Consider the following 25997-nt stretch of genomic DNA (forward strand, 5'->3'; position numbering starts at 1 on the left):
TGACATTTCGCTTCTATCTCACGAACAATCCGTGCTGACAACGCAGCCATTTGTTTCCCATGGCCCACTTCACTGCGTCATCAAATAAAAGCAGCGTCTATCCACCTGCCAGTTCCTCCTGTCTATTCAACTCATGGAGCGGGGGAGATGGATGTTACCAAGTGAGTCACAGTGCTGTATGTAATGTGAAAATCCGAATAACGTGACACCAGATCCTCCCAAGAAGTGGGAGTGTAGTTGGTGTCTCCCCCCGGTACAACAACTACAGGGGTTTTCAGTCAGTCAGTCCATCATTGTTCAATAGAAATACAGCCTAATTGTGCTGTCTAAATATGTAAAACAAAAAATATTTTTGTAATTAAACAAATATACAAGTAGCACCCTTAAAGTGACACAAATTGACTGAAAAGGGCAGATTTTTGAACTCAAGTGAAATTTCTCTAAGATCGCTCGAAAAGTCTTCTCCACATCGTGGACTATTAATCTGCAGCTAAAAGCGCCTTTACATAGGGATAATATGTAAGAAACTCATTCAAAATGTCTTGTTCGCGTTTGGTGTGAACCTACCTAAAAAAAAAAAAAAAAACTGCATTCAAAATGTTTTTTTCCAGTACTTCCAGATCTAATAGATCAGTACTTGCCACTCACTCCTGCAAGTGAGTGGCAAGTACTGATCTATTAGCAATAGATATCACACAAGCAAGGTTTTACTACAGTGTTTCCCTCAGCGTATTATATTTACTCAACCCCTCCCCACCAGGCTAAGCATTGTCTGTTTATTTTAAATGAGTCGACGTTTGAGAGTGACATAAAACGGTGAGTAAAGTTTCCGGTCTGAATAGCTAGCACTCTACGCTATGCTAGCTGCTATTAGCTCGACGCACAGCACGCCCACACGCCCCTCCTTCGGTCAGCATGACACAGTGTTGCCCCCCGCTCCACGATAGCGGCCTCCAAGGTAGCGTGCGGACTTTCCAGAGCCAACAACGACACCTACCGTCAGGATTAGGCCATTTTCTGGGGGAAACCCTGTGCTAATATTTTAAAACAAAGACAAAATAACTATAGACTACATTTTGAATTAGCAGTAACATTTATAATTGTAATGAGCGCAAGATAAATAAATAAAAAATAAAAAAAACAGAGGTCTCAATGTGTATTTCCTGGAGAATGAAAAGCTTTACCCTAATTATTAGATTTCCAAAAGGGCTAGAAACTTTTTCAAATGGAGCATGTTCTTTGACAGACAGGGTTTGAAAGCTCAAACTGAGTCACTTTGCTGTAATACGGCTAAACTTCCTGTTATCTATTCAAAATCTTGCTCTCACTGCCTGAATGAACCTTAGATATGTGCCTCCTCTGACTTCAGTAACACCTCACTGATACTGAAAATAGTTGACAATGTCAGTAACAGACGCCCAAAACAGCGAGTAATGTTGTCGGCAGGGGTTGAAAGCACTTATACACATTCACTGACCAGAATAACTAGATTTTTGAGTTTCCAATCAAGCTGAATATTGGACGATTGCTGTCAGTAGATGATCTTCAGATGCATATCCATTGGAAGGTGTGAAAGTAGAAAAAATAATAATTTGCTGGCAAACTGTTTTATAATGGTGGCACGTTAAGGGAAAATCTTTGAATTTCTTAGAATTGTTTGAACATTGCTTTTCCATGGAATTCCCTTTTTCTTCCTTTGCCAAGCAAACAGTGGTTGCTTTAAAACCTACAATCATCACTAACTCACACCAGATGTTCCTACTGTACCCAAGAGTGAAGACCCTCCAACAGAAGCCACTGCTAATGGTCGATCCAAACACTGTGTAGCTTTGTCCATTCCATAGGTAACATTGTTGTCTTTTATCTATGCTGATTCGACTTTCAGGCTGTCTTTATCAGGTCAAGAAAAAAAAAAAGCAAAACCAAAAAAAAAAAAAAAAAAAAGTCCCTATAAGAACTCAGGACAGGATGCTTCTGCCTCAGAATGGCTCCATCTCTGTATTGTTCACTGTCTTCCCTTTTCTATCTCTGTATTTCCATTTGAGTGCTGAAAACCTTTCACTGAGAAGGAGGTTATCAGAGCCCTCTTTGTTCCCTCGGCATCTGTCATTAAGCAATCAGTGATGACGGCCTGAGTCTTCCTGTAGCTCTCGGAAGAGCTCAGAGTGGTGATTGGAACAGTCAGAGGCGTGGAGAAGAAAGACGGAGTGACTCCGCCAAAAATACATACAAGGGAAGACCGTGTCTATTTTATTTTTAAGCTGTTTTACCTACATGAAGGTGTAGTTCACTATAGTGGTGTCAACTTTTCGAAAGGAAACTATGCCCTCTCTTCCTCTGTCATCTCTATCAGGTATGCTGCAGTTCTGACGGGGTTAGGGTGGGGATGGGTGGTCGAAGCGTCAATAAGAACAAAAACGCCCATCATGACAAAAGTCCTTGTGACCCTACAGGCTAATGCCATGTGAAAATGGCTCATCCATGGTTCGCAGGTTGTCAATACTGCCACTCTACCGGCAGAGGCTGTCATCCCCCCCCCGCCCCCCCCCTCCTACCCCTCCCACCCTGGTCTATGACCCCCAGCAACTTCCTTGTCCGTTCCCACCACAGGCACCCCTGTCTAGAGGTGGGTGGAGGAGTGCTGTGATTATCTGGGGGTCAAACACAGGATGTGGGTAACAAAGGGAGAGTTCTTCAAACCCACTTCATTCCAATCCGCAGTCTTTGCTTGAACAGTCATGGAATTCAAACAGCAGTGCCAAACAAAGCACAGGTACAGAGAAGTCAATGCTGGTTTTACAGGAGGGGGGGGGGAAAAATCCCACAACCGGGAACAGGGATACAGAGAGACAAACTGTATTTCAACAAAGTGCGTCTTTGAAGCCCTGTTTCTGAGAAGTTGGGAAAAAGAACAGCGCCCCACGCCTCACAGGTAGGCAGTAAATTAGTTATGTCTGATAGACGAGCTGCTGCTCATTATTTCCTAATTGTGGAATTTTACGTCCAAACCACACCTCAAGGCAGGCAACACTAATGCTATATCAAATCTCAGTCACTTCAGCATTTTCTCCGTGCAATGAGCTTAGCCACAGGAAAACTGTTTGTTATTGCCAAGTAGAACGAATCTGTGTGAGCAAATGCTTGTTTTTTTTTCTTCTACCAAACTCATGTTGGACAGGTGCTCTGTCTTCCAGTTAAAAGAAATTATTAAATATTATCATTTGTCATCAGACAGTAATGCAATATTTTCCATGCACCCTCAGCCCTGATTGGCGTGTGGCTGTGTTGGAATCGGTGCTGCAGGTTGGGGGTGATGTGGAGCTCAGCAGAGTGATGACTGACAGGGTGGCTTTAAAACCTCCACCTTCTGTCTGTAGTCTTTCCAGAACACGTCAGGGCTGCAGCTTTGAGACTTGACAGAGGAGCATGACAGAATTTCTGCATCACTGGCCAGGCAAACACTTACATGAGTGCATACACTCTTTAAACCCAATCGGAAAAAAATAAATTTCCCTGCAAATTTGTTTATACCACTAAACCTTTTCACATTTTGTCACATCTCAACCAAAAACTTTAAACAATTGTATTTGGATTTCGTGTGATTGATCAAGATAAAGTAGAAAAAGAAAATATATTTTTTCCCAATATATAAGTATATACGTATAAGTACATACACACATAATATATATATATATATATATATATATACATACATACACACATAATATATATACATACATACATACACACATAATATATATATATATATATATATATATATATATATATATATATATATATATGTTTATTTATTTATTTTTTTTTTTTGCACATAAGTTCCTAGTGTAATGTACTGACATTCAAAGTCCAATTTGCTTCTGCACTATTTTGTGTTAGTCCATTACATAGACCACCCAATACAACATAAAAGGTAAATAAATACATCAAATTCCACGGGTCTGAATACTTTTTCAAGGCACCGTTCATAAAAAAAAAAAAAAGAGCTGTTTGGATTCAGAGGCAAAGCTGGAAGACAGAAACCTCCATTCCAGGGTTCTATCTGGTGCAAATCTCAATGATTTGATTAAGATGTTGGTCTTCATTTTGTAATAAAAATAAATAAAGGCTGTGCAGATTTAAGAGCATACTGGTAGCTAGTCAGTGCAGCAACTTAATATCCAAATTCAAAGAAAAGCATCAGGTTCCACCTTAGAAGGGAAGAAAATCACAGAAAAATAAACCATCTGGGAGAACATAATTAAAGCTACCACTCTTATGGCATGGCAAGCACAGGATCTGACTCTTGGCAGTGGGACGTTAAACCAACAGAACAGCTCCAACCTAAGAGGCTCAGGAGGACCATTTCAGCCACGAGGCAAAGGTAACCGTGCATTTCACTGCATCCCTCATTAACAGTCAGCCTCTGGGTGAGAGTGACAGAGGAGGTTTCAGCCCTGCGAATGTAGTCTGGGAGCTATAAATGGGAGTCGGCATACAGTGTTACAGGACGGCTACACAGATATGTGTGTTCGTGTGGGTGGGTTAGTGAGCATGTGTAAAGTAAGTATATTTCTTCATATGTGACTTTGCAGCACCATATGTTTCCAGGACATATGCTGCAACTATTACACATAGAAGATCCTATTTAAAATGTTCCCACCTTTAAAGACCTCTCACCCTTTCCCTCTCTCTCTGAGTGTTTTGCCCCCATGCCCTTTATTCTCCATACAGGGAGGGTTATTTTCTCAGCAGCCCTCACACCCCACTGAGAGGGGATCACAGGGGGCTCTGTAAGCCAGAACGAGGCCCCCGGTTCCCACATACTGTTTGGCATTGGAGTGCTGACTGGAGCAACACACCTTTAGTAAACCCTCCCCCCTGCAATGACCTGAGCAATGGCAGAGCTGTCAGTCTTCCCAGCCAACTCAGCCTCAGCGGGCTTCATTATCAACATCACTTCAGACCATCAGTTAACTCCACTGTGTCACAGATCTTCCAGTCTGGGCCAATTTGATAGATTTCACAATGTGGACAATAAATCCTTTTGATGATTTCCTCGAAGAAACCGTTTCCATACATGCAGAGGCAATTGCAATGTCATGCAAAAGTATTCATGCGTCTTTTTCCACATTCGTTCTCGTTACCACAGACCTCAGTATATGATAATCTATGTTTTTTTTATCGGTCACAAGTCTTTAAGGGTTGTGCAGTATTTAGCTCAGTTCTGTATTTATCTTCCCATCAACTCAACCAGCTCCTCAGAAAAGCATTCCCACAGCATGATGCTGCCACCAATATGTCTCACTGTAGGAATGGTGTGTTCAGGGCGATGTACAGTTTTAGTTGTCCTCAAGATATGATGTTTTGCACCAAGGCCAAAAATTAGTTTACTGTGTCCCCTACAGTGTTCGTAACAAACTGAATATAGCTGTGGTGTTCGTTCAATAAAGTTTTCTGCTCACAACTCTTTTATACAGGCCAGATTTGCAGTGTACACTGCTGTAGTTGTCCTGTTGGTAAATCTCCCACCCTGGCTGTTGATCTCTCCAGCTTCTCTGGAGTTACCATGGGCATCTTGACTGTTTGTCTGATTTAAGTCTTGTTGTCAAGCCAGTGAGTGGACATGTTTTGGTGTAAATGCCTCCCCCACCTTGTCTCTGAGCTCTTCGGCCTTGGTCTTCATGATGCTTCTCTCACAAATCTCTGAGGGTATAATGATTCAAGTTTTCTCATGTCATGTTTGTGCTTTGGTACAACCGCATCTCTTCCCTGCTCCATCACTCTCATCTAGTCCACCTGTGCTGTGCCTGATTGTCTCCCTGCTTCACCTGTGTGCTGAACTACTTAAGCGCTTGACAGCTACTGCCTCGTCGGCAGATTACTGACCGCCTTGTGTTGGAAGAAGTCCAGTGTTTTCTTTCCATGATCTCTAGTGCTTTTGCTATCAACCTTGTTTCAGAACCACGGATTTACCCCTTTTCTGTGCCCATGATCTGTACTGCTCATCGGATATCTGGACCCCAACGCTCGCTCTGCCTCTCAACTACTGATTATCCCCCTAAACTCTCTGATAAATATTGCCTCATTTGCCTCTCTGTGAATGACCATTGCCTGAACACGGACCTCTATTTTGGATGCTATATAATGGATGTGTTTGAAATTATTATTAGTATCTGTGTCCCCTCTGGCGTTAAGTCTCACAACCTGAAGGAGTGCTCGATTAATCTCCTAGCCTAACACTCACGCCCCACTTGCCTGGCTTGCTGAGTCTCTGTGCTCCCAGTTGCCCGCCTACTCTGACGTCACTGCAGCTGTTGCTCTACCTGCTGGAAAGCGCTGCAGGTTATTGGAATTAACCATAATTAGTAACTTTTGTCACAAAGACATCCGAGTCACCAGCCTGTTCTCTCTCACCTCAGATTTTTGCGTGACGAGCCATTACCTGATCTGCTTTATTGATTCTGCATCAATAACTCTGTTTTATTGTTACAGAGGCCTTGAGCAATTTAAACTGAAATTAAACTACAGGTGGGATCTATTTACCAATTATGTGACTTTTGAAGGTGACAGGATTGCACTTAGTAGTGTTATAGTAAAGAGGAAGACATATTTACAACACACTTTTCCAATGTTTATAAAAAAAATAGTGTAATTTCCCTTCAACAATTATGTGTAACTTTCTGTTTGTCTTGCAGAAAAAATTTCAGTTAAATACAATTAATGTTATGGGTATAACATGACAAAATCTGGAAAGTGGAATAAAAACTTTTATAAGGCACTGAAGTTACATTATTCATATTATTTGTTTATTTCTTCTTTTTTTATTTAGTTCTTTACCACAGTCAACCAGACAGTTAAAGTGCTATACAAAAAAATCCTTTTATATTAGTAATATCATGACAAAATTCATTATCAGATATTAAATATCTTTATTTTTTATTTTAACAAATGATTTGTAATTTCCCTCTGGGCTTATTAAAGTATTTCTGATTCTGATGGTCTAAACTATATCCATAATAGTCTTTGCTTATCTGAGATGCTATCCTTGATGCAGTAAAATTAAAACAGCCGGAATCGCATCAATAAGGATCAAATTGCCTTGAATTACTTTCCTCTTATTTCCTTCGCTGAGAGCATTTCTGAAGATAAAAAAACAAAAAACAATTGTGCTCATCGTATAATACTACACCCATCCTTTAAAGAGCTGAGCAGCAAATGGTTTGTGTCAGACAATCGATAAGAGATTTGCAGGGGAATGTGCAGATCTCTTTATTAGGAGTTTGTATTCGGAGTCTTTTGGTGAAGCTGCGGTATTTCTGAGGCTCGACTTAAAAGAGTGACTTAAAAAAAAAAGAGTGCTGATCCAAAAAAAAGTTAGAAGAAAATAGAGAGAGAGACAGACAGAGAGAGAGAGACAGACAGAGAGAGAGAGACAGAGAGAAAGAGAGAGAGAGAGAGAGAGAGAGAGAGAGAGAGAGAGAGACAGAGAGAGAGAGAGAGAAAGAGAGACATAAGGATGAAACTGATCCCTGTTGACCCCTTCGGCATGCCCTCTTTCTTTTTATGACTTTCCCCCGAATCATCACTCACCAGCTCTATCAACACGGGCTGGCCTCCACTCACACACATCCACACTTGAACACACGTAGAACATTAGCTTATACTTGTGCCTTTGTGGTCTCTGTGGACTGGGGACATTTTTATGCCTTAAGGTGATGGTTAAAGTCCCGAATCCTTTGAAAAACGTGGAAGCTATGATTTATCTTTAAAATATATGGATATTGGAAAATGAAATTTAGCGAATTTTAAGATCCTTATGTCGTGTTTTTGTACAGAGGCTGGCAGTGTTAAAACTCAGATAGACTGTTCAAACACTGTTTGGCCACTAAGTCTGCACCTGTGTTCCTGCACAGCCTCTGGGGTCTCCCTTTATGGCTTGGACTAAATTAGATGGACCAAATGCATTTCTGCACATGCTTAAATACATAACTGCTGCTGACTGCGGTATTTATAGAGGGACCCTATTTAGCACCGTTTGAGATGGCGGACTGTAAATCAGGAGAGAGGAAACACAACTGGTAAGGCATTGCTGAGAACTGGTAATTAACACTCAGATAGGCCGGGCTGAGTTTAGGAGAGGAGATGAATATGCCTTTGAGAGAATGTCACCCCTTCTCTGGTATGATTATTAGTGACAATCAGTGAAGCTTCTGCAGAGTTCGGTTATTCCGGCACACATTTCTTTCACTGACCACAGTTAGCATTTTCGGTCATCGCAGTTTAAAGTGGAGAAGGGGGAGGAAAAAAATAACGCTGAATCTTTAAAGTGTCAAAACAAAATCTAACAGTTTTGATCCTGAGAAAGAGCAGAAGAAATACACATGCAGGGTTTTCAAATAATTTTTAAGTAGTCTAAGCTGCCAATTCATCTGTGAGCACATGAAAAGAAATCAAAACACGGGACAGATGTTGAGCAAAACCACATTTAAGAGTCGTCACAAACTGCCATTTTTTTTCAAATGATTGGGGCACATCTATTAAATAAAGTGCAGCTAGATGGATTCTACACAGCCAGAACATACGGAAATATTTAACCAGCCAATTGGAGCCAATTAACTTTGATCACAATGACTGTTTTTTGAATCTCATTCACTTGTCCGTCCAAAGGAGTTTGCACATATTTTCCCATCTTCTGGCTCTCGGTTTGAGGATTTTCCCCCCCTTACTGCTGGGTTTGCTTCATGTAGCACAGCCAAACATGGTGGTAAGTAATGGGACTTGCCAGACTGGCCACAGATCTCTTCGCACTTAAGTATCAAGGAAAACATTTCCTCTTTTGTGAGGTAAGCATAATGCAGGGCATTCAAGGAAAGCGGGGAGTCAGGGGGATCAGAAGAAAGAAATCTGGATAAAAATGAAGAAAATACTAAAGTAATAAAAACTAAATCAACCACTACTAAGTTAAACAAAAATGATAAAGGACAGGTGCAGGGATAGTTTTGTTCAGATAAAGTTGTTAAACCTATATGTATGTGCACCCAAATGTGTTCTTTTCTGTACATTTAGTCTATTTGCATCTCTCAAGCTTTGAGTTTTTCTTCACCTTTCCCATTAAAGGAATATTCAGAAAACCCAACACACAGAAACAAACAGAGCCTTGCAAAAAAATTCACACCAATGGATTTTTTTTTTCACATGATGTCACGCTACAATCCCATACTTTAATACATCTTCCAGGTATTTTACGTGAGAAACCGACATAAAGTTAGGTGAAAATGTGCAATGCAAGGATTTTAACAAAGAAGTATCTGAAAAGTATGCCGATCATATGTATTCAGCCTTTCACCCTTTGGTATAATTACAGTCTCTTTGGGGTCTCTAACAGCTTCGCACACCTAGGCACTGAACATCTGCCCATTGGTCTTTGCAAAATAGCTCAAGCTCAGTTAGATTAGATTGCCACATATTCTCAATTGGACTGTGTCTAAACTTTGACTAGGACAATCAAACATAGGACTGCGCTTCAAAATAAACTTTGTAGTTCTGACTGTATGTTTGGGGTTAATATCCAGTTGGAAGGTGAACCTCTCCTCCAGTCTCAAGTCTTTTTCAGCCTCTAACAGGTTTGCTTACAGTATTGCCATTTATTGAGCTCCATCTTTCTTCCTATCAACACTGACTAGCTTCACTGTCCCTGCTGATAAAAAGTATTACCACCGCATTACCTGCAGATGCTGACACAAGGAGATCTGGTGTGTTAACTGTCTATCACAGGTCATAAAAGTCTCTTTTTAGTTTAGTATTTATTCTCATGAATATTTGATTTGAAAGTATTTTGAGTTTTGTTTGGAACAAAGACAGCTGTTAGTGGATAAAGTGGACATAGATATAAAACTAAATTATGCAAAAAGATGTTTACACTTTCTAAGATGTTGCATGTAGACATACATGCTTCTCTGATTACTGCTCTCCTTGCCCAGCCTGTTAATTTAGGTGGATAGCCATGTCTAGGGAGGCCTGCAGTTATGGATTTTTCAAAGATAGGGATATTGTTTCATAACCTATCTCATCTTTAAACTTCTCTACACCTGTGCCTGACCTTTCTGCTACGTTCCTTGGTCTTCACCATTTTTGTAAAAAGGTTTGAAAACTGTGTATAAGTTTCCTTCTACACAATTATGCACTCCTTTGTTTCGGTCTGTCACATAAAATCCTGCTGAAAAACCAAGAAGTTTGTGATTACAACGTGACAAAACGTGTCAGGGTGCAAGGGCTGCGATTACCTTTTCAGTGCACAGTATACCTCTGCGTCCAGACCCATTTATCGCTTTGCCCCAGGGGGAAGATTTTACACAACGTGAATCAGAGAGGCAAAGACCCCAAAGAGGAAAGACGGCTGGGGATTCTGTGCCGTGACGGAGGAGTTTGTGGTGTAGGAGGCCAGTGACACCAAGCACTCAGCATGACACACCGGCAGACAGGAGAGCAACAGAAACACTAGAGCTTGACAAATTGCACTGGCTTCCATGAGAGTGGGAACGAGGCGGAGGCGGGGGCAGAGCCGGTGACCCAGGAGACTGACAGCGCATGTAAAATTCACGGTATCCCTTGGGCAATGAGGTAATACTTCACTGCAATGGGGGACAACCAAGAGACAGGCCCTATGTAATGCTGCAGTTGTTGATCCGTTCACTGAAATCAGACTTATTCAGCTGCCCTTGTCCTCTTAATGTAAACAGAGGACACTTGTACATAGTCAAACAACACAAAACAGAGACTCACCTCTAAGTCGTTAAAGAATAAGTGTGTGTCTGCCAAGTTGAAAATCATTTCTTCCATCCTTAGTCCTAATGATACAGATGTCGGAGGGTCCTTGAAGACACACAAAAATATCTAAATCAAACAAAGAAATCATCTGGTGTAAAGTGAATTATGTTGTTGTTTTTTTAAAGTGCATTAGGCAGATATGGTAAATGCAGTAAGTTGTGATATTCACTCCCAATCACTCAATTTAAAAACAATCGCTTTAAATTTCTGCAGGCTTGTCCCATAGAAGAAGACCTGAAAGTTTTGGCCTCTTTTTTTTTTTTTACGATCCACTGAAAAAAACCAGAATAGTCATCAGAAATGCCACAGACTTGAATGAAGGCCATAAAAGCACGTCTCTCCTCAGGAGGGGTGGTTGATTTAAAAGTGTCAGGGTCACAGCCTAAAATCGTAAACAGCGCCGTTCTCCACATATTTGTGCGTATACATCATCTGAATCTCTAGATGATGGACTCTGTTCATGCTGAAGTTTGTTTGCCTATATTTCACAAGTTGGGTGTTTCTGGGTATAACTGAGAAAAATGCTGAACACAAAAATGCAAACTTGCTGAATTTTTTATTTTATTTCAATAAATTATGATCTCTATCAGTAATCTGATTCATAATGTAATGGTAATATCATGCCACTGTCTGTAAGGTAATACCTTAAGAGGATTGAACTAGTCTAAATAGTAACTTAAACTGTGACCATGTGTGTAATTCTGCTTTTAAAAGGACCATGAATAAAATGTATTGAGTGCCGACTTTATTCAAATTTAACATTTTAGATTTGACAACAGAATTATTTAAAAAAAAACGAATAAGTCATCAATCTTCAGAGATGTTTATTTTATTTAAACAATGTTTTGTCTTAACTCTCTAATTAGCAAATTGTCTTTGGCGAGTAAAGGATGAGGGAAGACAATAGCTGTCTTCCCCTGCAGCTGGGTGAGATCTGCGTTTAAGTCGAGCAAGGCAGGAGCAGAAGCAGGGATTACAGAGTTAAACCACCTAAAGACACACCTGAGCTTTTCGCTGATTAGCTGTCACACCCCACAATCCTTATGTTTTCACTAAAATGACAGAGAGCAAACCACACAAGTAGAGCTCAATCCTCCACTTCTCCGGGCTTTCTCCTTCCTCTCAGCCTCCCAGTTTGAATCAATCTTTCAGTAGGAATTCTTCAAAAACAATTAGCCCCCCCCCCCCCTCCTTACATCAACAAGCTACCTCCTTCTTCCCAACATCTGCCGCTGCTGGGAGATTTAGCGTTACGGACGGGTTCGGTGGGAAAAGGCGATCCTCTCTGCTGCAAGTGAATCCTTTCCAATTAAATCTAAACAATCAGTCAGTGAGGGAGTTAAGAATACAAGCAGGCCAGAAGGCCAAAGTGCTGCTGCTGTCACTGCTGCAAGACCACCTGTCCTGAGATGTCACGGCCTGCAAGGGGGGGCGCCAACATCCACCCTCGCTCCCTCCAAGTCCCTTTAGCAATAACACCACCCCCACCCACATCATCCACCCATACCCACTTTGAGCCAAAGCTCTGGCCTGCCCAATAGCCGCACAGCTGGCCCCAGCCGTCAGCTTTATGGGGGCGAGTGTCTTGATGCCAATTAAAAGGGCTGATAAGAAGAGCGGTCTGTTTATGCGTGTGTGCAGAGGGGCGGGAGGAGAAAAGTTAGAGAGAGTGGCTGGGAGGTCAACTCAAGTAAGAGAAAGTGTGCATGTCAACTTGCTCAGATACTCATCTATTTATAGTACGCTCAGAGCAGCGGAGAGAAAAAAAACTGCATTGTAACTTTTTTGTTTATGCCACTAAGATAGACATGACATGACTGACAGAGACGCAGGAAGATAAAGAGGAGTCAAAAAAGGCAAGCTGATGCAGCCGAGTGGTGGTTGTGAGTAGAAATGCATCAGTAGTGAACCGAAATTTGATGCATTAGAGGTCGCTCGGCATGATCACTGACTCGTCGGTCAAAAAATGTAAACAACCTGTTTTGTTTTTCTCTAATCAGTGAGCGTGTCATAGTAAATGCTACCGAGTTGCACTGCAAACATTAATCTCTCGTGTGGGCCCTGCTCCGGAGTGAAGTAAAGACTCAATGTTATGTATTTTGAGTATCAGTACAGAGACTTAAAAAGCTATTTCTACGAGATGTTGGAACCACAGTTCATTCAGGCTGCAAGGAAGGCAAGGAATCAGATCCTTCCAGTGGCTCTTTTTTTTAAAAATAATTCGCACCAAGTTTTATCATTTTTGCTGGACTTATTGGAGAAATTTGGAGATTGACCCATGAATGCATGAATCCGTTTTAAGGGAAACGCACACCAAGAGTGCCGAGGACTGTCTCATTAACTCACACACATCAGTTGGCACCTTTGACACACATCAAATGTGTTGTGCTGAATTACACTAAGATCAGACCACTTGTCTGTTCCCAGTGTCTCTGTGACTTGTCTCATGAGCCTAAACTTAGAAAACGAAACTGTAAAGCTAAAATAAATATACAAAACAAAAAATCTAAAAAATAACTCGACCAGAGTGTCCCTTTTGGTTCCATCCTAAAACATACATTACAATTATGTGGTCATGGCTAATTGTGCAAATTAGCTGACGACATTATTGAGTGACTTCTGTAAACTTTTAGTACAGCCAATAGCAACTTTCCTCACTGAGGAATTGGGAAATCTCAGCAAGAGAGAGCAAAACCTTCAACAGATAACAGGAAGGCTTGGCTTATTATAACAAATTAGCTCTATTTCATCCTTTTAAGATTTAACCTCTGTCTCTGTCTCATAAAACATGGGTTAAGGCAATGGTTTATACTCTCTAGTAAAACAAAGAGAGAATGTGTTTTTAGTCCTCTTAGCCGTGCTAACTCCAATATAAGAAACACATCGTAATCATTTTGTTTTGGTTTTAAACTCATAAAACCAGTTGGATCCTGATGAAAAAAGTAAAAATATGACTAAACTTGGCAAAGAAGGTGAAAAAGAGGGAACAAAGGGGAAAACAGGGAGTGAGAGAGGGGCTTTAGTGGCTGTCACATCCCATATGAGCTCTGATGGAATGGGCCCTTATGGAGTAAGGAGTGTTTCCTGTTTCAGAGGAGCCCACTGGAGAACCCTATGGGTCTTTGCGTGTCTGTTCATGTGTGTGTGCGTGCGTATGTTTGGTGTGAGTGCCCCTCATCATGGAGCCAAAGCTCCCTGAGCTTTAGCTCTCCCTTTACCCAGCATGAAGGCCTGAGAATAAAGCAAATAAACAGTGGAGGGTCGTGGGGCAGTCCTCCTTCACCCCAGAAACAAAACACTGCCCCCATCAAACACCCTCTCAGTACCAGAACAAAGGCACAGAGCATGGGCTGCAGACATTAAGCTTTCTGACACTTGAGAAGTAATATTTCACTTTTTGACTTCAGAACCAGTCACGCCACAGCCAAAAACAGGTGACAATTTAAGATGCTACACACAGCCTAAATCAAACAAAATGTGGATTCATTGATGACTTTTCCCTGGAATATTTCTATTCGCGTAGATCTACTACATGTACAAGGGAAAAGCAAAGAGATACGCCACTTATGACCTTAAAAAAGCATGAGAATATAATTCTGCCTTATTTCCCAAATAGTTTATTTTGAATGTTTAAATTTAGAGGAGCAATTTAAATGAAACAACAAATAGCAAGCCTGGAAAAGCCTGGAAAAGCAAATTCTTTATCTTATGAGAATGCACATTGACCTGGGTAAGAAAATGACCTTCTTCTTCAACAATAAATACTGAGGCACCAAAATAAAATCAGTTTCTGACCGTAATATGGTGATTTTCAGCTTGATTAGCCCAAATTATTGACCAGGTGTTTTGTTAGAAGAATCAAAATTCTGCACATTTTTCAAGTTGAAGGTGATAACATTATAGTATGTACAGGTCTTGAATGAGAACTCATGTCTCAACAAGACTACCAATATAAATAAAGGTTTAACGATAATAATAATAAAAAAAAAATTTACTGACTGAATTAACTCAATGTTGTTGTTTTTTCAGATGAGGGGAAGTGTTTAAATAAAGTCAGTGGAAATACAGATGAAAAGCTTAATTTAAAAAGTAATGTGTATTTTCTATGTTGCGTCAGGATGTCTACTGTTCATTCAGGCTGTGATAGAGTCTGAGATTTTCCACCATCACGTTGGGTTAACTCTTAAATTAATAAAAAAAATGTAATTACTATAAATGTGGAGAGGGTTAGTTAGCAGTTCATAAAATATTACGTCATAATCAATATTTGAGAAGATATGACTTCAACTGGGTCTAGTGGGCACCAAGTCCAGTCGTTTTGGGAACTTAGATCTAGGTAATAAACCTTCAAAACTGTATTTTCCAAAAACTAACTATTGCTAATTACTAAAAAAATATGCTAAAAACATTTCAAGATATCATCACTTAATCGTTTTGCCTTCGTTTTAAACAGTTTTTGTTTTTAGTGGCTGGTCTCTCCCACACATGAAGCCAGCTGATCTTATGTCTTTTTATGGATTGATTCTCAAAGAGAAAATTGAATTGGCTAAAATTAGTATTGATTGGTCAGCTCTTACAAAAACTGGAGATTAGAAATGCACCACAAAATCTCAATAGGTATATCTTTAATAACACATTTCTTTGAAAGGAATCATCAAGAAAAATGTTTTTGTACTGTCAATTCCTAACAAAAGAGAGAATCTCTGATTTTAATTTGAATGAAAGCCATTTGTTTGACTCAGCCTCCTGGTACGGTCTCAAGGGAGATCGCTGCCTGAAAAGGAACGGACTGAGAAGCACTTAATTAAACTAACAATGTGGCATTTCTGAAAAAGAAAGAAACACTCGAGATGTGTCAAGAGGCAGTCAGAGTGCAACTGTTGCGAGCTCCTACAGCCAAGCCCCTACCAGCCATGCATAGCTCTAAACAGCTGCAAAGAGCAGTCAAATACTTGCCAGGCCTCATTGGACCTATTAAAAAAAGAAACAATTATCTGTACGCCCAGTTCAGCTCTGTCGTCTTGCTATGACCTAAGAGCAAAGCAAAATTCAATCCCTTGCTCAACGGTCGTTACCACACGCTGGTCCTTGTTCTTTCCATTTTTAATGTTTTTACATTTTTGCTGATAACGTGCGGTGCTTCTGCTGCCACGGCCTGATGTCACTCACCCGTCCATATCTGTTGGCATAGGACCCCGTGAGCAAGGAATGGAAAACGATGATTGTTTCATCCAGGTCCCAGATGAAAACTCGCTGGAGAGATGGCATCATGAGACGGGGACGGGGGGTTGGGAGAAAGACAAAAAGGAAAAAAAAAATAGAGAGAAATGAAGCAAAATCAATGGTGCACTCTGTAGGGCTGCAAGGTGATCCTTCTGGTCAATAGGCCAGGATCGTGTATTTGTGTGCCACAGGGACCAGGATCCATTTGCTTGGACTGGTCACCGCAACACTTCTCTCATCACCCAACTACACACCTTCCACCTTCTAACCCTTTACATTAGCTTAATCAATAGCGACAAACTAATTAACTCGATATGTTAACACACCATGATGTCAGCGGTATAATAGCAGCTATTATCCTTATTCAAATTAATACAGCATTAATGAGATAATTCTGGGTTTATTTTGACATATGGTCACCATCAGTTAGTGAGTAGCTCAAAGACTACCACATACGTGCTCCTCGCTGAGTGATGACTCATCGAATTACAAAGCCTTATGGTTTATTTACAAGTTACACACATCAACGTTATATATGATATGCGTTGAGTCATATATTCCACAATGCTTTTAATAATTTATTTGTAGTTAAGGAAGACAGCGTTAAGATTTAATGCCCATCAAGTGTTTAAGTGGCAGCCATAAAGTAAGTGGATTAACGTCTCTGCGCTTCAGACAGGGCGAGGCCGTCTGTCGCCAAGGTAGCGGGCTCATCCTACCTCAAGGTCAGAGTCGGGCGGTGGTGATGGGTTGTTGTTCCTTCTTCCACGCCCACGTGACTTTCCATCCGAGGCCCGGCGCAATCGATCCGAATCTGAATCTTTAATGGGGGTTGATGGACTGTGGATGGTGCTGTACTCTGCTGAAAGGAAGGACAGGCCGAGAGAGGAGATTATAGAAGGGAGCACATCGAAGATCAGCTGGTATTTAAAAAAAAAAGATTGACAATTTGTCTTGATGTAGGACAGACTACATCCTGTGAGAGACATTTTTCAGAGAGAAGTGATTTAGAAGAGCAGCTAAACATATGATAATCCAGTTACAGAACAAAAAAGCTATTGTGCGCTGCTCTGATTAAATAAACAAGAGGTAACGGAGTGCAGGCCAAAAAGACATTGAAGGGACTTCTTTTATCTTAACTGGATGACTGCGTGAAATGATGTTAGGTTTAAGCTGGTAGTCATCTATGTTGTTTGCTGACACTTTGACAAATGCAGTCACGAAATTTGGAGAGACTTGCGCAGATGCAATCTTAATTGCCAGGTCATGCATTAATGTCACATGAAATTACAATGAATTCCACATCTGATTTCAGTTTAGACTTTTTGCCTTCATCGTGGTGAGAGGCTAAAACCGTCTCCTCTTTTCCTGACTTTTAGCTCTAGCGCTGTTATTTCAAACATCTCTGCACCACTCTGCCTGGATCAGGTATGATTCTTACCTGCAGGGTTGTCTGTAAGGGCTTGGCTGGTGATGCCAGCTGGAGGCTCCTGGAGAGTGTATGTTGTGGTGGTGGAAGGCGTGCTGGGGCTGGTGTTGTTACTTGTCATGTAGGGGGAGGTATACGGTGAACTGTTGTAATACTGAGCATACTGACCCTGGCCAAAGCTTGGATAACCGGGGTAGTCCTGGGAAGCAAAGTAATAGGAATAAGACAGTTTAATTCTGGATAAAGGCAAAAGCAAATGTGAAAAGAAAGTTGCATCTATCAGGCTCGTCTTAGCCAATACTGATTTCAGATTTTCTTTCTGATCCGACCTGCCATTTTGTCAAATTCTGGATTTTTTTAACACATAGTACAGGTGCTCTGCAGGTTCTTTGCTATCGTAGTAGTTTTGAATCTAGATTTAAAGCTTAGCTAGTTTCAAAATATTCAGGCTGCAAGAGAGTAAGACTTTAAACAGAAAACAGGAAGGCTAAACAGAACATGACAAAGTTGCTCTTCTTTAGCTTTTTATGTTTTAACCTTTGTCAATCCTACATGTTAGAAACTGATTTGCTAAAAAAGCTTTTCTAGATGATACTGGAATCTGGTGTTCTTTGTGGTCTGACCTGATTAGGTTCGAACCCAAATGACACATGAAAAATAAAAATGTACAGAAGATTATTTTTCTTCTTTTAGAGGTAGTAGTTTTAAATCCAATCGAAAATAAACAACATGCCAAGGTTATTATCTCCATTTATGCATCAAAAGCACACGTCCCTATTTTTTCATCCAATGTGTGTTAATCTAAAATCTGTAATCACTACACAGCAAAATATTCTTTAGTATTTGACCCCATCAGAGCCAATTAATGACAAAATTGGTCTATTCGGGTTTCAGGATATGTGCATTTGTAAAGATTTTCGATCAGACAGGTGGACGAAAAGAGAGCCAAAATCTAGTAGAGTAAAAGAAAAAAATAAGTGGGTGGTTTGGCAGAGTAATCTGAGATATGCCCCTGCACTAGTGTTGCTACTTTACCGAGGAGATTCCAAAAAATAAATGCAAACACATGTCTGTTAGCTCCTACATCTGGACAACGATATGTCTTGTTTTTTTTTCTCTCTTTTCACTGTGGCATAATACATATGTCCAAGAAGTACAATATATATCCTTTTGTCATTCTGAGTGATTTATGGTGACTGAGTCACAGCTAAGACTAACATATTGACATTAGCTGTTCCAAAAAGAATAAGCAAACCTTAGCTATGAACTGATAGCCGTATATTCAGACCACATCAGACAAGAAAGAAGATGAGAGGATTTTGCGCTCACCTGTTGTGTGCTGTTAAAGCCTGTCGAGTTTGTCAAAGAGTTGTTTCCTGCATACAACCCTGATGTTGTTGTGAAAGAACCACCTTTAGGGACAAGGAAGAAAACAACTTTCAGATACACATGCTACGCCAACATGGGATGTCAAAATGGGATAGAATGCAGAGGCAAAAATAAAATGGCATATTGTCAGAATATATAAGTTTTTCTCTTTCTGAAACATCTATTTGAAAATGTGAACAGAAGGAGTCCTCAGGGAGTGCTTCTAACAGCAGCCTTATCTTTCTCCTCTTCCTTCCTTATCAGTGATTGGATCAGGTCTGATGAATGACAGGGCGGGGCGGGGGATGGGTGCAGAACCTCCTTCGAGGCCCGCACAATGCGAGGCACAGAGGAGACTGTTGTGTGTGAACCACTGAAGGGTGGCGTGGGGTGAAAAAAAAAGAAGAAGAAAAAAAACAGTGAAATTTCTGGGACTGTGCATGAAGAACAAGGGGGACAAAACGAGGGAGAGCTGAGCTCCAAATGAGTGGGATTGGGTAGGTTTGCTGCTGATATCCAGTCCTAACAAATATGTAGGCTGTTCTTTTCACTTGCTCAAAGGGTGGTCCTCCTGGGTAATTAAATCATTCAAAAGGGTTGATAAAATCTAATGGCTTAATTATACAGAAGCCATGGGGTAAACAGGGAATAGCTAGATCAGGCCTTTGGGACACAACTTCTCTCCTTAGTAACCTTTCACCTGTACTTAACTGCGAACGGCAAAGGAAGTAAGCCTTAATATTCTTTTAAAAGCTCATCCACCACTGCAGGTCACAATACTGATAGAAAAGAAAAAAAATTCTGAGTGGAAAAATTGCACTTAAAAAGAACCTAAAACTTTCATCCAGGTATGACAATAACTGCATAATTATTATAATGCTAATTTATTTTATTTATAAAGAAACTCCCTTTTTGTCTGCTAATGGCATGCTAAATGGCAACATACAAGCATGGCTAAAGTTTTAAGCAGTTTGTCTTTGGTGTGACTTGGGCTTAAAATTGTAACATTATCAAAAGTATCATAGCAAAATTCCCACAGCTACAGCTGCACAAAGAAATTAGCAGGTTACTAGATTTTGGTGGATTTTCAGCTCCATCAGCTCGGACTGGACACCAGCCAGTCCTAAACTAAAAAAATCCAATCTTTAGGTAGGTATGGGCAATCAGTAAATGCCCATGTCACAACATCGCACCAACAACAACACTCTTCAGTGTGACTTCTGTTACTGAGTTAGCCATTTTCTGTGCCAGTAAGGTGTTTAAGAATGAAGTCAAAATAATACCAGAGATTTAAGAAGCCATGTAAAAGGAAACTATATTTTCAACATCTATATTCATTTAGCTATTTTTTTTCTAGCTTTGAGAGCAAGACAGAAGGAAAATTTAACAGATAACAGGAAGGCTGGACGTATTTCATCTGGAACAGACTAGGTTTGGTAAAGTTTGCAGCCTTTTGAAAATCATTAAGGTAAATATTTGGATTCTCTAGGCACAAGAGCCGAACTAGCCACTAATATAAGACTGCACTTCCTGCAGCAACTCAAGAAGGACAACTTTTCACCAGGACTGCTGGTCATATTCTACTATTTAAGTCTCTCCTATGTTCGTCTATCACTGAGTGGTTTGGCTCAGCCATAAAACAATTACAGAGAGATCTGCAGAGAGGTCATTGTTGACCTTTCATCCATCCAGGACAAGAACAGGTCTAGGGTCAGGAAAAGGGCAGGTAACATCTCTGCAGACCCCACACATCCTGCACACAAACTGTTTCAACTTTTACCATCAGGTCAGGACTACAGCACGCCATTTGCAAAAACCAGCCGCCACAACGACTTTTCCCCTAGTCTGTGTACCAGTCGGTGCACAGATTAATGCTATGCTTATTCGCACCAATCCACCCATTTTTTTCCTCTTTTGTTGAAAATGAATATATTCATATTTACAAGAACAATTCTTCTATTTATCTATTTTTGTATATTGTACTAAAATGTTGTCATTGAGAGCAAAGTGGAACCATAATCAAATTCTTTGGTGACTGAAGCAACTTGGCAATTATAATGAATTCTGATTCTTATATAGAACCTAAAAACAGTTTCAAACCTCAACTTTGTAGTAATTTTGTCTTTGATTTTAAACAAACATCAAAATCTTACTTTATAGAGATTTGTCTCTGTCACACAGTGTGGCATCAACATTTCTTTTAGTTTAAAACACTGGAAACCAGTAGTTTGAACGCTATTTTTATATTGGCTACCATAGTTGTTAAAGAGACTTTACCACAGGTCATAGTTTAAAATTAAAACCCAAGTGGGAAATTGGCTGGAAAAAAACTTTGATCGGTACAACTTCAGTCATAGAGGTTCTGAAACTCTTATTTATGTGGACATTATTTATGTCCACATAAATAATGACAAATAAAGCTAAATACAGCCAAAAAGGACATTAAAGGCTACTTTGTAAATACCATCCTCCCCTTTCACGTTTGCCAAAAAGGTATCCCACAGATACAGTGAAAACTATTCATGAGATACATTTACTGTTCTTAAATGAGGCCGTAATTACGGCTTTGTTGTCAGAGACAAACAGAGGGAGCTCCTTTCATCCTCTGGTCAATGACCCCATCAGGAGGGCCCTCCCACACCGTGACAAATGTGAAGCAGCTTTCAGAAAGGGGGAATTGATTTGTGGACATTTTTTGTTGTTTTTTAGTCTGGATAGAAGGGCAGTGTGATGAAGACCTGAAGATTTTTGAATGGCAGCATAAGGGGAAGACGCAGTTGAGTTTGGCGGTGTCGGCATCAGCTCAAACAGAAGAGGGTCTAAACGCGAGATGGCTCTGTTAAGACTTTGGTTTCTATCAGCAATTCTATCAGAACGCTTCCCTATCTGTGTTGTTTTGTTTAATTGGTTCAAGATGAACTGAAGGATTCGTAACAGATTTTTTGCTCTCTGTTGAAAAGTTCAAAATCAAGTGAAAGTGCACAAGAACAATAAGTGAGAGAAGAAGTGGTGATGCTGTGAAGGACAACAAATTAGCCTAATACACAGTTCAAACAGTTATAAAAACTCTCACTGGGAGCGTTTGAGGGTTGCTCTGTGGAGAACAAGGAGCCACATAAAAGCTTCGGGGACCCCTACTAGCCCGGTGAGAATGAGCCCATGCTGTTGGGCGGGGTGGTGCTGGTTATGGAAGGGGAGAAAGGGGGAGGGAAGGGGGACTGCTGCGGTTCCCCAGGGGGCATGTTTTCTCTCCCTCCCCCTGTCCTGCTGCAGTTAGTTCACTCACTCAAGACCAGACACCATCCCTCCCTCCTATCCTCCTTCCCTCCTGCCTTCTGGCTCCACAATTGGAAGTCCATTTGCTTTGCTTGATCAGTCCCTTTGCCACGGGCTATGTCTATCATCAGTGCACAATATTTGTAGCAGAAGTTTGTATGCTCCACTTGGGAATAGACTATCAAGACCAGATGGGGTTTTACTTTTTAAAAAGGTAACTAAGGCTTCAGCTTCGAGAGTTTGCACAGACTTTGGGACAGCTGGAATGCAATTATTAACCCAATTAGCGTCTGCATAATTTCACTCTTTTAATCTCATCAAACAGATCTTAAGTTATATACTTTTATAGACAACAAAATAACCCTTATAAAAAGATATTACTAGAGTAACTTTGGCAAATACGTTTGGTTCCTGAATTGCACAAATTTCTGTGCAAACATTAATTTGATCATCTTGTGTCTTGACAGCTGGCCATAGGCTGGTTGTAGGGGCATTGGCAGAAAGGGGGTGTATCAGATGTGGAAAAAAGTCTTTGGTTTGGGACACCCAGGCCTGAGGCACATCACCCAGGAAGATCAATAGGCCACAAAGAGTAATGATGATGATATGGCAATGGGCCAGAGCCACAGCTAGAGAACCAAGGAGTGGCCAATCTGTCGTCTAGCATGGCTGTCAGTTACTGGTGTACTTAAAACTATTGTAGAGCATCCAATAGTAAGAGACCACAGGAGAGAATGAGGTAAAACAAAAACAGAGTAGAAATCACTTAGAAGATGAATGAGCACATACAGCAGTCAAACCACCAAGAGTAGGTTAGCAGCTTTTATATTTTCCTCTATTTGCTCTCACTAAGGACTCTGATTTTAGACACTTGGATGCACGTTGCAGAACTGTGGCCAAGTGTATTTGGTTAAGAGACATGGAGGTTTCTCCATGCAACAGATGCTGCTGAGCTGTTTGTCATATATTGTGAAATGCTCTGGAAGCTTTTCAGCAACGTGTGAATTTATTTCAAATGTGACCCTTAGAGATACTTCTGGAGGAAACACAAACTCAGAGCAGACTGCTAGCCAGACAATCCCTGCATTGTACAAGTGAGACAGTTTACCTCTCCTGAACTATGGTAGCGACTGTAAAGGGGGTATAAGTAGCTAACATTCCACCTGCTGATTATTCTCTTGGTGTCTTCATATAGTGAATGGGTAGAAAGTGAAATGGTAACATGACATTCTAGTCTGTGCAACTGAATAGAAAATATGGCATGCCACGCTGACACCTAAACATTTAAATTAACTTACTATAAAGAAACATGCCTTAAAAAAAAACAATTGTCAAAAAGTGACAAGTTCAGCAGAAACACGCATTGTTAAAAACTAAATTTTCTTTATCAGTCTCTCTTTTTAGAATGAAGTTGCATCGGTGCACTAGTGAGGGGATAATAAAGCTACCTTAACAGAAAAAAAAACATACACCTTTACATTTTTTAAAATAAATGAAGCACATTTGGATTTTTGTGCATAATTAACACTATGTGGATGTTTAATTTTTGATTTTGATGAAAGTCCTGCCATCTAATGGTTTTAATGCTGGCTGTGTTTCTAGCAGTTTTTTTTTTTTTACTTTTTTGGAACAGGGAAGATTATTGGTGGTACACCATCTCCTGTCTTAATTTCTGGTGATTATTATTATTAGCTTCTGTGGCATAATTATACCAGTACCTGTGTGATAATGGTTTAAAAGTTGTAAACATTTGCATAACATACTGCTATTACCTTGTTTTGAGATGGTATACATTTAGTTTAACCATTGTGACTGGCTTCAGCCTCCAGGAAAACCTCATCTGGATTTAAACTAGGACTCCAAGAGAGACTCTTTATTTGCTTTTAGCAGAACCTTACTTAAAAAGTCCTGAAGTTTCCCCTTAAGAGCTGATCTACTTTTACACAGAATGTATAACTGGACAGCAAGACGAAACAAAAGGGAGAGAACAGAGCGCCACAACTCATCGTTATTGGTTTCAAGGCCATAAATCTGTGTCTCAGCGCTTAAGCAAATACAAATATGATCACAGGGAGGGAAAAAAAAAAGGATGAGGAGCACCATGGCTGATGCCTCCTAAGTGCCTGCCGTTTTTCCATCTGTGTTGATTTTTTTTTAAGAGGAGAGAAGAGGGAGGCAGTCTTTGCGGCTGCACACCACACTCCTGGGATGCAACCATCGTCCCGGGTGAGGACAAGGCCTGTGTCTTGACTCGGTCTGGCTGTGTGCGCTATAAAATCAGAAACAGAGGTCTGTTTCTTTTATCCTTTTCAAAACAATACAGAAAACCTAATTTAGTTGGCCAACCAGGGGGATGAATATTTATACAAGGAACTGAAAAAACTACAGATGCCCAAAGAGATAGACCAATGAGAGAAAAAACAAATTAAACAAGAAATTAAAGCCACTATATTTTCCAATTTTGGGCGAAACTGTTTTTGCACAAATGTCATCATGTTAACCATTACATATATGCTTGTTTTAACCTCCTAACATCAAAACGTTCTCCTCTGAACGCACATAATTGGATATAGGCAGAAGTGACAGAAGATGCTCTCACCCTGCATCTGGTAACTGTAAGGGGCCTGTCCCGTCTGTGGTGTGGTGAAGCCAGAGCCGTAGCTCAGGAAGCCCGTCTGACCCGGGGATTGGGACTGGCTCAGACCCCCCTCGGTCTTTATGCCTGCCCACAATGGACCTAAATCAGTTAGTGACACCAGATCGGTTTGATGCACAGACAACAGTCAACACAGGTTTAAATTACATTGGACACAGCAAAGGAACTCTGCCTCTGTCTGTTAGCATAACACCGTAATCACAATGGCTGAGCAGAGATTAGCTGATAACTGATTTTCACCATCCTCCACTGTTTAGAAATATCATCTCACACACACACACAGGGAGCTGCTTGGCTGTAAAAACAAAGGCATGTTTAGATTATAGTTGTTTTATTTAGCAATAAAATGTATTCTTCTCACTGAGGTCATAAGTATATTGATGCACAAGTAATAAAACATTTGGCTAGTGTTTGCGAATACGCTGACCACCGTCTTGGCTGAAGGAGCCATCGTGTTGTTTCTGAGCAACGGTAGGTTGCAGGGCTCCATTCAAATAAACAGCACAAATTCCTCCACATATTGCAGAATTTTCTGGAGTCAAAACGCTCCAAAGACTTTAGACAAATAAAGACATTTACTCTTTGGTTTCTCTTACAATGCCAGAGGAAACCGGTTTCTGTTTTCAGATTCATATCGCTAATCTTCTGATCTATAAGAACGGCTTCACAAGCAAATTCTTCCACGTTGCACTGACTGCGAATATACAGGCACTAAACAACAGCTCAGCATCTCTGGTGCTCTTGGTTTGCTGGAGGAATTGTGGGAACATAGATGGCATGGGCAAGGTGTTATGGCATTAGGCAGAGAAAAATGACTTCTTATTTTATACATACAAACACTGATGCAAATTTTCTAATGTGTGTAGGTCTTACCATAAGCAGGGATGCCATAGGGCTGGCCAGGCTGAGGATAGCTCGCATATGCTGCAGCCTGCTGCATTCCTGTGGTGTACTGCGTCTGCCCGTACGCAGCCATGTTTTGAGACGAAGGAGTGGGCAGAATATGTGGGTATGTCCTGCTATTAGAGGACAGAAACATCACAGAAAAGGGACAAAAGATGACAGTAAGACCCCTGAAATGATATAACTCTACTAGCTGCCAAATTCTTGTAATTGTTGTCCTTTAACTAAACAGTCGGCCAGCCCGTGTAACGGACGGCGTCCCGCAGTTCATATAAACAGAGAAGCAACAATAAATGGTAAAGGAAATTTTTACAA

At 40.6% G+C, this 25997-nt stretch overlaps 1 protein-coding gene across 17 annotated transcripts in view; it reads right to left on the minus strand.

Annotated features, from left to right (window-relative positions):
* Positions 1–25997, minus strand: part of eya1 (EYA transcriptional coactivator and phosphatase 1) — an 85316-nt gene that overhangs the window by 11362 nt on the left and 47957 nt on the right. For 5 of the 17 annotated variants that reach the window (XM_036125790.1, XM_036125789.1, XM_036125791.1 and 2 more), the window contains 7 exons: positions 25653–25798; positions 24723–24860; positions 18809–18891; positions 17492–17678; positions 16770–16912; positions 15997–16080; positions 10783–10872 (listed from right to left, as the gene is read on the minus strand). In XM_036125790.1, the coding sequence (XP_035981683.1) occupies positions 10783–10872; positions 15997–16080; positions 16770–16912; positions 17492–17678; positions 18809–18891; positions 24723–24860; positions 25653–25798 (871 nt within the window). Of the gene's footprint in view, positions 1–10782; positions 10873–15996; positions 16081–16769; positions 16913–17491; positions 17679–18808; positions 18892–24223; positions 24393–24722; positions 24861–25652; positions 25799–25997 lie in introns of those variants that run through there. The other 12 variants (XM_036125800.1, XM_036125794.1, XM_036125804.1 and 9 more) reach the window with 8 other exon arrangements.

The sequence above is a fragment of the Fundulus heteroclitus genome, chromosome 21, assembly GCF_011125445.2.
Source record: "Fundulus heteroclitus isolate FHET01 chromosome 21, MU-UCD_Fhet_4.1, whole genome shotgun sequence".
NCBI classification, from domain to species: domain Eukaryota; kingdom Metazoa; phylum Chordata; class Actinopteri; order Cyprinodontiformes; family Fundulidae; genus Fundulus; species Fundulus heteroclitus.